We start from the raw sequence: 14,084 nt of genomic DNA on the forward strand, positions 1-14,084 counted from the left end.
GGAGAAGATATTTCCAAATGCTCTGTCAGATGAGTGGTTAATATCCAAAATGTAAAAGAACTCATACAGCTCAACATAAGAAACACAAACAGCCCAATTGAAAAATGGCCAGAGGATCTGTAGACATTTTTCCAAGGAAAACATATAGATGGCCAAGAGGCACAGGAGAGATCCTCAGCATCGTTAGTCATCAGGGAAATGCACATCAAAACCACAATGAGATGTCACCTCACACACAATAGCCATTATCAAAAGACAACAAATAAAAAGTGTTGGGGAGGATGTAGAGGAAAGAGAACCCTTCTGCACTGTTGGTGGCAATGTAAATTGGTGTAGCCACTAAGGAAGACAATATGGAGATTCCTCAAAAAATTAAAAATAGAACTGCCATATGATCCAGCAATTCCACTCCTGGGTATTTACCTGAAGAAAACAAAAACACTTGAGATATGTGCACCCTTATGTTCATTGCAACATTATTTACAATAGCCAAGATATGGAAGCAACTGAAGTTCCCCTCAGTAGATGAATGGATAAAGAAGATGTGATTTATAAATATTTGTAATGGAAAATTACTCAGCCATAACAAAGAATGTGAAATTGTGCAATTTGCAACAATATGGATGGACCTAGAAGGTATTATGCTAAGTGAAATAAATTAGAGAAAGACAAATACTGTATGATTTCACTTATATGTGGAATCTTAAAAAACAAACAAACACAACAAAACAGAAACAGTTTTAGATACGGAGAACAAACAGGTGGTTGCCAGAGGGAAGGGATTGCGGGTTGGGGGGGGGGAGGAAAGAAACAGGTGAGGGAGATTAAGAGGTACAAACTCCAGCTGCAAAGTAAATGAGTCAAGGGTTTGAAATATACAGTGTGGAGAATATGGTCATAACTATGTAATATCTTTGTATGGTGACATATCTTAGCTAGATTCATTGTGGTGATCAGTTTCAAATGTATAGAAATATCAAATCACTATGTTGTGTAACAGGAACTAACATAGTGTTGTAGGTCAATTGTACTTCAAAAACAAACTCAGAAAAAGAGATCTGACTTGTGGTTACCAGAGACTGGGGGGCTTGGGGTCGGGGTCCGGGGAATCAGATGAAGGCAGTCAAAAGGTACAAACTTCCAGTTATAAATAAGTACTAGGGAGGTACTGTACAACATGATTAATAAAATTAACAGTGCTGTATATTTTATATGAAAGTTGAGAGTAAATTATTAGTTATCACAAGAAAAATAATTTTTTTCTATTTCTTTAATTCTGTATCTATATGAGATGATGGATGTTCACTAAACTTACTGTTATGATCACTTCATGATATATATCAAATCATTATACTGTACACCTTAAACTTGTACAGTGCTGTATATTAATTATACCTCAGTAAAACTGAAAGAAAAATTTGTTTGTTATTAATATATCAACTTAAAATAAGTACCGGATGGGTACTTAAACAATTTACCTTAAGTAATTAAAAATCTTAGATGGAGAACCTCCTTTCTACTTGCTAATTTTCTTTTAAAAATTATTTTATCTAGTAGTCAGATTTTGTTATGATACAGCAATTTGTTATTTTTTACTGAATCCTGTTTCAGTACAGTTGCAGATGTCCTGAGGAATATAGTTTTGCCTTTACAAACAGAGATATAATTCAAATTGAGTCATACTTAAATTTCATAATAATTTTAGGGCAGCTCAAGTGGAATTACTGGAATTACTGCTTTGGGGAAAACTTTATTTTAGGCAGAGATACTGATGTTGAAAGACACAGGAGAAAAAAATAGAACTGACATATTAGATGTGAAAATAAGTCAAATCAGAAAAAAATTAGAGAATAAGAGCTACAACTAGAATATTAGTTCTTATAAGCTTATATAGTTCTATATAAGCTTATAGTTCTATAAGCTTATAGAACTTAATATTAGTTCTTATAGTTCTTATAATCATTTAATTTCATTATGAGCTTCTTGGCAGCCTTGTTTAAAAGAGGAAATATTCAGTGTGATGACTTATTGTTTAAGAAAAGGTTTTATTGAATTATAGGAGGAATTTTATTGTGGGAATCGTCCGTTTTTGAAGTAAATGTTCACGTGTTTCTTGCATGATTATTTTAGTGCTGTTGAATACATAAAATTAAATCATAGTTTAAATAAGGCATTTCTGTTGTTTTCTGATCTTTCAAGAATTAAATTTAGGGAAACATAAGGAAATTGGTCATTAACATAGACCCTAACAGATACAGATAAGTTTGTATGTTGCAGCACCATAGCTCTAGAGGTCTATTTGAAACCTGATTGTTGGTGATATACAGTTATTAGTTGGTTCAAGTGTGCTGGAGGATAATAAATGTTCTTTGTTTTTATTTTTGAGTACCAAAGTGTAGATGTTTTATGGTATTTATTAAAGAAAGAATCAAATACTTTATGTGGTTCTGATGGGAGACCAAAGCAAGCACACACTATTTCCATAACCTCAAAATAGTTTATGTTCTCTTATAAATTTATTAGAAAATTGTGCATATAAGAAAGAACTTGAATACACATTTGGACACTTAGAACATTTTTTTAAACATGAAATTGCTTTATTTGCATGATATTAAACTAATCAGGATGTTTTATCTTTGAATGTTTATTTGTACTTAAAAAAGTCCTCAAGAATATATTGGTTTTGCTGTCCATTCTCATTTTATGATTATAGTTTCCCCCAGTCTTGATTGACTTTAATTTTCTGATTTGATTTGATTTATGAATCCTAAGGCTGGAAATACTCCACAGTATAACCTGTTTTTTCCCTTTGGCCTCCAACAGGACTTTCAAAACAAAACAAAACATAACCAGGACAATTGATTAAAACTATCTCCTGGGAAGAGTGTGTTGACAACATTTTTCATTATCTAACCAAAATTCCTGCTGCTATAAATAAACTATTTTCCTTGGTTTGTTCTTAGTGACAACAGTATGACAACATACTGTCATGATTATAGAAATGACACCCTCATTTACCCTTTCTCCCCAAAGACTTTTTCTTTTTCCATACAATTTCGACTACTGTTACTAACCCAAGTTAATTTTAGATTCTATTGCTGAAAGCCTCAGTTTTGCCATTTATTGAGGTGCTAATTGAAATATTAATGTATTTAGAGCAGAAATGTCGTTTTTTAGGGAATCTAGAGCAACAGCAAAGCTGAGGTCAAACTGCCATAAGGATGGACACCAAGGAAGCTGTGTTTGGGACAAAAAGAAATCAAGATAAGGTAGATGCAAAGTAGAGAAAAGCACTGGACCCTGGGGGGAGAGGGTGGTAGGTGGGAGTGGGTTGTATGCCTCTAATGGCAAAGGATAGCTAGATTTCTGAAGAGGAAGCCATAGAAGGCTTATAGGAAATATTAAGAATTATGGGTTTAAGTACTACTTTCCCTCTGAATATAGAAGTTTTAGTTGACTTTTAGCTAGCAGAACACTTAAAAATTCATAAGGTTAAGTATTTCAGTGGGGTGGATCCTAATATTCTGGGCTAGTGTTTCCTGTCTGGATAGTTGTGGAAGACACTGTCGGTTTAGTTGATAAAACCGTTGCCAAAACCCAGCTTCAGTACTAATGCCTGTTATTACTTGAAAGTTGAAAGGGAATCTCCGATTGAAGCGTTAAACTGACAAAATGAGTACAGAACATTTAATTTTTCCTTTTCTTTTTGTGATGTAAAGATTGTGTTTCTCTTCATAGCAACATGAACCGTGAAGACCGGAATGTGCTGCGTATGAAAGAACGGGAAAGGCGGAATCAAGAAATTCAGCAGGGGGACGACGCCTTCCCACCTAGCTCTCCTCTCTTTGCTGAGCCATACAAAGTTGTAAGTTGTCCGTTGAATGTTTTTTCCCCTGTAACATAACATTTTTTGTTTTTAAAATTTTTAAACTTGAGTTTTTATATTAGAAAGGGTTATTATGTTACACCTTTTAACAGTTTTTCCTTTTCTCAGAATATACTTTTTTGGTGTAAACTTTTCATTGCAGTATAACATACTATGGAAAAGCACACAAAGTAAGTGTTACAAATGAAAGAATTTTCACCACATGAGCAACCTCACATAATTAGTACCCAAATCAAGAACTACAGCATCACTAGTACCCTAAAGTCATCCTCACAACCCCCCACCCCCACCCCCATTGCTACCCTATACTCTTTTTTTTTTTTTTTTTTTTTTTTGTTGCTGTACGTGGGCCTCTCACTGTTGTGGCGTCTCCCGTTGCGGAGCACAGGCTCCGGACGCGCAGGCTCAGCGGCCATGGCTCACGGGCCCAGCCGCTCCGCGGCATGTGGGATCTTCCCAGACCGGGGCACGAACGCACGTCCCCTGCATCGGCAGGCGGACTCTCAACCACTGCGCCACCAGGGAAGCCCTACCCTATACTCTTGAAATATGGTCTGGAGTAGCTCAAACATTCATATCTGTATTCCTGGCTCTACCACTAACCCTGAGCAGGCATTTCACCTTTCTGAGCCTTGAATTAAATTAAAAGTTTGTGAATCACTATGCATTGTCTGCTGTTTCCTTGGCTATTTGGGTATAACATCAAAGACAAATATTTCATAGATTCTTTTGTTTCTCCCTATTTCTTGCCATTTGCTTACTTAGTTTACTAAGTTTCAGTGATTATTAGTTAAGTTTGAATAAATGTGTCTTCAGCATCAATCTGATTCTTTTTCTGTTATCATATACTAAATTCTCTGATTTTCTATATGTTTAATGCTTAATTAACAATATCAAATTTAGATTAAAACATGTTATCAGACATGTTCAATAAATTGAACTAATTGCTTTTTTTTTATTTTAAACTATCATGGTACTTGATTTGGGATTACATAAAACACTGAATCTGATGACTCTGTTGTAGCTGTAGTGGCCACACATGTCTCTCTTATGTTTGATTTGGCTTTGGATTTCATTGGAAGTATTATTATAATTTAAAGGCTTGTACTGTGTATAATAGTTGTAATACTATGTATTGCAGCGCTAGTGACCATTGTTGGCTTTATAGTATGAGATTGAGAGTGTGTTAGACTTTTTTCTGATGAAATACAAATGTAACGACATATCCTGGGTTTACCCTTATAACATTTGGTGTTTGTAGAAACCATTTGGGAGCTATATAAAAAAACATTTATTCAGAGCTTATAAGGATTGTCCAATGAAGGGCAGTTATACTGACATCATTTATGAGTGTAACACAAAACTTTGGGATAAAAGACATTTTGAAAAAAGCAGGAGTTTGGTCCAGAATCTTTGAATCATACTACAACTTATTTTGTAATTACATTGTAATGAATTGGATTTGATTTCTGATCTTGATGTTGTCAATAAATTGCTGTAGATTTACCTCTCAGATTGATTTTCAAATAATCTAAAGTCATTACTGATTCCTGCCAACCTCAAAATAAATAGTGGTGGTTCAGGCTTTTCTGTTTGTTTCAAAGTGTTGATTTCCCTTTTAATGTAATCAGTCAACTTTTTTTCTTTCATGTATATGCTGACAAAAGAGTCCTAAAGCTTGTAGACATCTTGGACCTTATTATTCAAGAATAATTCTTGAAACTTAAAGTATGTATTATTGACTTCAAATGTTGGAGCATTTGATGGTCAGAATTAATAGTCAAGATTTAAAACTTTATTACTGGATTTTCCATGCTTAATTTGTTGTTGATTTTTATTAACTTGTTGAGTCACAGTAAAAGAAGGAATTATAAAAAGTCATTTGCGTATAACTTGTTTAACTAAGTTTTTATTTCTGCCTCTAATTATAACATTGAATTATAAGGAATATGATGTTTTCCTAGACTGCTAAAATGTGCGTATTGGCTAATCTGTGACTTGGAACTTAATTACATAAAGGCATAATTTTCCTGCTCTTCAAAAGATTTTACTACTGTTCCAATATATTTATTGGTGAAATTTGGATTTTTAAAACATCTACTGTAGTCTATTGTGTATATTTCTCAGTGTCCTCTAGGATATTTGTGTTTTAACATGAAGGTTTTTCACCTTCAGTTCATTTTTTTCACCATAAAAAATATATGTATTTGGAGTTTGTTTTGAGATTTTAACCTTAAGATATGAGATGAGACTTCCTTTTGAAAAGTCCCGTTCCATTTGAAGTTTGTAAAGTTAGTTTAGAAGCATCTTTTAATTCTAGTTTTGCTAATTTTATAATTTTATTTTACAATTTTTTTTGTAGACTAGCAAAGAAGATAAGCTCTCAAGTCGTATTCAGAGTATGCTTGGAAACTACGATGAAATGAAGGATTTCATAGGAGACAGATCTATACCAAAGCTTGTTGCAATTCCCAAGACTACAGTACCGCCGACAGCAGATGAAAAATCTAACCCAAATTTCTTTGAACAGAGACATGGGAGCTCTCATCAGAGTAGCAAATGGACTCCAGTAGGACCTGCACCCAGCACTTCTCAGTCTCAGAAACGGTCCTCAGGCTTACAGAGTGGACACAGTAGCCAGCGGGCCAGTGCAGGTGCCAGCAGTGGCGCTAATAGCAGTGGCCAGAGGCATGACCGTGACTCATACAGCAGTGGTGGGAGCAGTAGCCGGAAAAAAGGCCAGCATGGATCAGAACACTCCAAATCACGCTCTTCCAGCCCTGGAAAACCCCAGGCTGTTTCTTCATTAAGCTCCAGTCATTCCAGGTCTCATGGGAATGATCACCATAGCAAGGAACATCAGCGTTCCAAATCACCTCGGGACCCTGATGCTAACTGGGATTCTCCTTCCCGTGTACCTTTTTCAAGTGGGCAGCACTCAAATCAGTCTTTCCCACCTTCATTGATGTCAAAGTCCAGTTCAATGTTACAGAAACCCACTGCCTATGTGCGGCCTATGGATGGACAGGAATCCATGGAACCAAAACTGCCCTCTGAACACTACAGCAGCCAATCTCATGGCAACAGTATGACTGAACTAAAGCCCAGCAGCAAAGCTCATCTCACCAAGCTGAAAATACCTTCCCAACCATTGGATGTAAGTCACACATTTAGAGCTTTTTAACATTGTAACTATATGAAGCAATTCACCCTGAAATTATGTTTGAACTTGAACTGTCTCTTTGTCTTAATAGTAAGGAATGTAAAAGTTTAAGGAAAGACTTGTGATTGACTCCCAAGTGAATCCGTAGAGCTCTTAGCTACCCCTCTTGAGCAGTAGAGAAAATGTCATTCACTGTTCTCAAATATTAAAATGACAAGTCAGTTATAGAATTAAAACATGGTCTATCAATACCTTAGATTTCCTCATTTTGATTTTATGGAATAATACATCTTGTGTTCTTTTGTTTTAAAAAAAATTACTTCTGTTCTCATTGTGATAATCATCAATGAGATGTGGGCATGGTTCGTTGCGGTGAATGTTAGAACTTTTTGGGGTACATGAAGATGGTAATGTTTTATGGTTTGGATGCCATGATCCTTTTCTCTGGTTACGCTTAAAGGTTTGAGGCAGCTTCTCCAGGCATAGTGGTGGTTTGAAATTTACAGTATTTATAACTACATACCAAAACATGCTATTCAGAATAACCAAAGAAGTGAGCATTCGTTGTGGAATAGCTGAAATTTTATCTTTTAATCTAGTTTTTGCAATAAAAAATATTTTAAGTAATATCAGTAGCTGAAAATCATAGCTTAAAACGGTGGGGGAAGAGATCAGGAATAGGTAAAATGCTGTCTTAAGGACATTTTAAAATCTTTCTTGTGGCCTTGGGAAACTCATTGTTTGTAGCATTTGTCATCTAATTACTCCTCTCAAGAGAACAGTAAAGTGGTAACTTGTTCTTTCTTCAAACAGTATAACATGATCCTTAGAGTTAGACTTCACTGTAGCTCTCCAGTTCCTGTTTGTACTTCAGAATAAAATTAACTTTTGAGATTTAAGAAATACTATGTAAAATGTCCAGCATGTTCCAGACAACTAATCTTTCAATAATATTCGTTTTATTCTGTTTGTTATTTATGTGAAATGATGATCTCAGTACCATGGTATATTTTGTATATAAACCAGCTTTTAAATTTTTGACAAATTGTTCACCTGAAAAAAGTACATTTTAAAAATTATTTCTAATCCAAGTGTAAGAAAGATAAGATTTCTTTTTCTTTTTTTGGCTGCGTTGGGTCTTTGTTGCTGCGAGCCAGGGCTACTCTTGTTGCGGTGCACGGGCTTCTCATTGTGGTGGCTTCTCTTGTTTTGGAGCATGGGCTCTAGGCGTGTAGCCTCAGTAGTTGTTGCACATGGGCTCTAGAGCGCAGGCTCAATAGTTGTGGCGCACGGGCTTAGTTGTTGCGCGTCATGTGGGATCTTCCCGGACCAGGGCTTGACCCGTGTCCCCTGCATTGGCAGGCGGACTCAACCACTGCGCCACCAGGGAAGTCCTTAACATTTTTTTAAAAAAATCTTATCTTGGGACTTTCCTGGTGGCTCAGTGGTTAAGAATCCGCCTGCCAATGCAGGGGACACGGGTCGAGCCCTGGTCTTGGGAAGATCCCACATGACGCGGAACAACTAAGCCCGTGCGCCACAACTATTGAGCCTGCGCTCTAGAGCCCGTGTGCCACAACTACCAAGCCCGCCTGCCACAACTACTGAAGACTGCATGCCTCAAGCCCGTGCTCTGCAACAAGAGAAGCCATGACAATGAGAAGCCTGCGCACTGCAACGAAGAGCAGCCCCCACTCGCCGCAACTAGAGAAAGCCTGCATGCAGCAACGAACACCCAACGCAGCCAAAGATAAATTAATTAATTAAAAAAATTTTTTTAATATAAAGTTCTTCTGGTCATGTACAGCTTGGTGATTAAAATTTTTTTAGTGCTTGAAAATTTGTATTTAAGGAAATTAGTCCAAAGATTCTAATTAGTGTTCTGACTTAAAGTAGTGGGATACTAAATATGCCTTTAATTTTAATCTCATTTCTAATAATGTTAAAGCAAATCTAATAAGAAATGACTCCAGATCTAATGTGTGTTTCTTTTCCTCTTTCTTTAGGCATCTGCTTCTGGTGATGTGAGCTGTGTGGATGAAATTCTTAAAGTAAGTTTTAAAAAAAATAGTTTTAGTCTCTTTAATTATGATGCTTTGCTACCCTCTTACCCTCCTTCTTGTATTTCACAAAGTATCTGAAACTGCAGCAGATAGCTTACATGTATAACCTGATTATGGCCATCAAAAGTAACTGACTCTGTTCTACTTATATTCATACTTAAGTTCTAAATCACTTGGTTTGTTTACTATTTGCCCTCAAAAAGCTGGGGTTTTTTGGTTTGTTTTTTTGTTTTGTAAGTAAAAACAAACTAGTCTTAACAGCTTGCTTTGAAAAGAGGAAGAAACCAAATATAAACTGTACCTTCTCAGGTTTATCGGTTAATAATTTGAAGTACTAAAAATCTCAGTAGTTATCAGTCAAACCATTGTGTTGAAAATAGCTTGCTTTGTAGTTTATCTGTATATACTGGTCAAATCCTACGATGGAAGATCTTCTCTGAATACTACACATTTTGAGTGTTTAATGGAATATGTTTAAACTTGACACATGACCAAAGAGTACATTCTTCTGTTGGGAAAAGAAAACGTTGTCCTTTGGAAGAAGAGAAAGTCCAGTGAACTGAGTGACAGTGACTGCTTTTGGCTCAATAGACAAAAACCATCAGTCACATATTAATTGTATTTTTTGTGTACACTCTTGAATTTTTGTGTCTGTACTTGTATTTCACTATGGATACTTTTGAAAGACTACGTGCATTGGCTGCTTCCACTTTATTTTCTCCTTCCTTCCTTTAGCCTGCTAAAATCGCTTTTACTTCTACCATTCTGTGAACTTGTTTCTCCAAGGTCATTATCTTCCATGTCATCAGAGGTTTCATTTGAGTTCTTTCTGCTGTTTTGAAGAATTTTTATTTTTTTCTTCAGAAAACATCATTCTTTCTTCCTTGACTGTTGTTATGCTTCACTGTTTTTATTTTCCGCACTCCTTTCTTGTCTCACATTCTCTGCCCTTTGGGAACACTTGTGTCTTTTCTTATCTCTTAAATATGGGTGCATTGTCTAGCCTCTCCTCTTTTCTTTCTCCTCTTTGATGTGATTTTCCTCCATCCTTTGGGATTTATCTGTTAGACAGCTATTCAGTCTTTCCTGCTTTGGCCTCCTTTGGGTTTTGCTTTGTGTCTCTTAATTGCTTCTTAGCCGGGTCTCCATTTGGATTTCTCCCTGCTTCTTCAGACTCAACATGTCTAAAGCTGTATTTATCAGAGTTAACTTCTGTTAGTAGTATCACCATTCTCCCTTGCTTATAAGTGTAGAATCCTAGTTATTTTCCACTTCTTTCTCTCATGTTCTATTTAATCACAAAAACTTCATGTGGACTTTGAAAATTCCTTGAAAATGTTCATTCCTTCATTTCTATTTCTGCCACTTTGAGCTTCAGTAATTGTAATATACAGTCCTCACTCTGCCTTTCTGTCTCCAGAGTCTCCCTGCTCATCTGTCTTCTGTATTGCTGCCAGATTCTTTGCTTTAATCCTTTGTCTTCATAAAGTGATATCCTTCTTAGAAGTTTTCAGTGGCTCTCTAAGGCCCCTAGAAAGAATAATGTGCAAATTTAACATTTTAAATGTTAGGCTGTCCACAGGCCAGTTTCACCCTCTCGCACTATTGATTGACCACTTTGCCAAACTGGTGTCCCTAAGCCATACACTTTCTTGCTCTTTCATCTTTGTAAAGTAAACTCTCATGGAATGTGTTTCTCCTTCCTCTTCAGTTATACATAGATTCTCTTTTTCCTTAGAATCCCACTGAAATCCTTATTCCCCCTGTATCAGGCCGTCAGACCACAGTCATAACTCATATTGCATTCATTTTTCAGTTGCCATGTACATAAAAAGTTTAAGGGAGCATATATCTTTACTCCTAAATCCTCAAAAATGCATGGCACTTTAATACCTGGAAGAAATCTTAGATTTTCTTATATTTAATTATATCTTTGATGTTACTGACCATTTATTCCACATTTTATGTATATGCAGGACTTGGCACGTGGCCTTGGGTGTAATAGGTGCTCAGTCATTTGATGGTAGGGAGTTAAATAGATTTTCTATTGAGAGTATTTTGGTATTTGAGGTGTAAAATGCCAACACTGAAAACCTGGGGCATATGAGTTTCTGTTTCTTTTCCCTTCCCTATGTACAGCGTGCAAGGAAGTTCAGGTTTACACTCCTTTCGTGTTTTCTTTATTTTTCTTCTTCTTCTTTTTTTTGGCTGTGTTGGGTCTTTGTTGCCGTATGCAGGCTTTCTCTAGTTGTGGCGAGCAGGGGCTACTCTTCATTATGGTGTGCGGGCTTCTCATCGTGGTGGCTTCTCTTGTTGCGGAGCACAGGCTCTAGGTGCTCAGGCTTCAGTAGTTGCAGCATGCAGGCCCTAGAGTGCATGGGCTCTAGAGCGCAGGCTCAGTAGTTGTGGCGCATCAGCTTAGTTGCTCCACGGCATGTGGGATCTTCCCAGACCAGGAATCAAACCCGTGTCCCCTGCATTGGCAGGCAGATTCTTAACCACTGTGCCACCAGGGAAGTCCCCCTTCTTGTTTTCTTGATATTTGTAGTCATATTGTTTCTGGGAACCCCATCACGAACTTAAAGGAAAAAGAGTTTTTCTAATCTAAAAGTAATATATGTTTATTGTAAAAAATGATGTATTAATTCAAAGCTTACTAATTGAGTACCTACTGTGTGTCAAGTACTAGGGACATAGTGGTGATAATAGTGATAATGTTGCATCCTTTGAGCTGACAGTCTCGAGCAGGATGTAGGAAATAATCAATTATATACAATTACTTCAGAAAGTGAAATGCTATTAAAAAATAAAGCCTTGTAAGAGGATAAAGAGCAAGTTTAGTGCAGGTGGCTGTTTCAGGAGATTCAAGTGGTAGAAGCTGTATCAAGTGCCCTTGTCTCTTCCTCCTTCAGTCATTCTGTTGTCCAGAGGTAGCCACTGTTAACTGTCTTCCAGAGATTTTTTCATCGATAAGCATTTACGAGGATATACACTATGATTTGTATTTGCCACTTAACAGTAACTGTGGATATCATTTTATTTCAGTAGGTAACTTTCTCATTTTTCTGTCTGCTTGGTGTTCCATTGTATGAATGTCTGGTAATCTAATCCTTTGTTGTTGGATATTTAGGTTGTTTTCGTTTTTTAAAAGTGTGAACCCCTTGAATATGTATCTTTACATAACTGCGGGTATAGCTATAGGGTAAATTCCTAAAAGTTATATCACCTTTAATTTATTGTATTTTCTCAGACTACTTGATGGCTTACTTTGAACTAAATGCCAGAGATAAAACACTCCCTCCTTATTCTAAGTCTGATACCTCTCTCTCTCCTGCTTCTCTAACATATACATTGTGATTGTATCCAAACCTCTACTTGGACATACTTGGCATATGATTAGACAGAAGGCATTGAATGAAATCAGACCTATGGCCTTTCTTGTCTGTCTTCCTCCTTGTGTGCTTTTGATAGCTCTCTTCTTATTTCCTCCACCTGACCAAAATTTCCTTTCAGCGAATGGGCTCTGTAGCCAGACTACCTAGGATCAAATTCTGCGTCCATTACTTACTAAGTGTGTGACCTGGAGTAAATAACTTAATCTCTGTGCTTCAGTTTTGTCCTACATAGAGTCAGGATAATAACGGTATCTACTTCATAATGTCATTATGACGACCAGTTGAGTTACAAACATGTAAAATAACAGTATCTGGCCCATTAAAGGTACGCAGTAAATGCTGGCTGCTTTTCTTACTGTTATTCTCTTCCTCCCACTCCCACAGAAGGCTCTTCCTCAGTAGCATTTTACTAGCCTTGTGTTTGATTACAGGCTGATTTCTATAACTGTTCACAGGTCTTACCATCTTAACTCTAAGCTCCTTGAAGCCAGAGAGTGTAAACTATTTATCTTCCTATTACCTACCCCATAGTGCCTCGCACACACTGTGCTTAATTAATATTGATTGATTAAATATGTATACTTTTGGAGGAGCAATCATGAAACCAGCATTTATAATACAAATCTTGTTTTTAGCTGTATAATTTTTATCCTTGACCTGCTTGAAAACAAACTGTAATAATTACATTTCAGGAGATGACGCATTCATGGCCTCCCCCTCTAACGGCTATTCATACACCATGCAAAACCGAACCTTCCAAATTTCCTTTTCCAACTAAGGTAAGTAAATGAAGTGTGTCTTTATACTGTAAGAAATCTCTAAATGGCTTGACTAAAATCATGTGAATTCAGAATTATCTTGCCATCCCCATTCTAGTGGGAGATAGATAATAAGTGAATAAATAGGTAAGTTTGGATAGTGATATTACTATGAAGAAAATAAAACTAGAACATAGAATCGAGATTAACTTGGATTGAGAGATACTTGGAAAATCTTTGGAGGCAACATGGGAAAGAGACTTAGAAGTCATCAATGTTTGTTGCAAACTATTATGATATTCTAGGCCACAGATGATAAGGGCTTCCCAAACTGTTTGTATGAGGAACTCCTTTCCAGAGGACACAACAACCATACTTACGTCATATGGTAAAGGTTCCTCAGACAACAGTTCCAAGCTCATCTAAAATCAGCAGATTTGGTTTTTTTACATTAATTTATACTTATACAAATAATGCAAAAATATATTCTCCTTGTGAAAGTTTGGGCAGGACCCCTAATAATAGTCTTCCCCATATTCTGTCTCCTACATCTCTCACCAGAGCTACTTCATACATACGTTTACAAGTCTTTTCATATGCATTTACATACACATGTAATGTAATTGTTACATACATGCATTTTCTCATTTAATTTCTGTACAGATACATTCTACTGTATTTTTCATCAGTCAGCAATAGGTCTTAGAGACTTTTTCATGTTATTTTATATATATATATAGAGAGAGATTATATATAGATAATATATTACATATAGAGGTATTTCAGTTCTTTTAACTGCATCCATTTTATAAGTATATC

The 14,084-nt window shown here is 36.3% G+C and overlaps 1 protein-coding gene across 1 annotated transcript in view; it reads left to right on the top strand.

Annotated features, from left to right (window-relative positions):
• AFF4 (ALF transcription elongation factor 4) overlaps positions 1-14,084 on the top strand; it is a gene marked incomplete at its 3' end in the record, with an annotated part of 75,655 nt that overhangs the window by 13,691 nt on the left and 47,880 nt on the right. Inside the window, exons 2-6 of the mRNA XM_079702637.1 lie at positions 3,178-3,269; positions 3,739-3,865; positions 6,249-7,043; positions 9,056-9,100; positions 13,200-13,286. Of these exons, the coding sequence (XP_079558763.1) occupies positions 3,743-3,865; positions 6,249-7,043; positions 9,056-9,100; positions 13,200-13,286 (1,050 nt within the window). The 5' untranslated portion in view covers positions 3,178-3,269; positions 3,739-3,742. The remainder of the gene's footprint in view (positions 1-3,177; positions 3,270-3,738; positions 3,866-6,248; positions 7,044-9,055; positions 9,101-13,199; positions 13,287-14,084) is intronic.

Source organism: Hyperoodon ampullatus (genome assembly GCF_949752795.1).
Source record: "Hyperoodon ampullatus genome assembly, chromosome: 4".
Lineage (NCBI taxonomy): Eukaryota > Metazoa > Chordata > Mammalia > Artiodactyla > Ziphiidae > Hyperoodon > Hyperoodon ampullatus.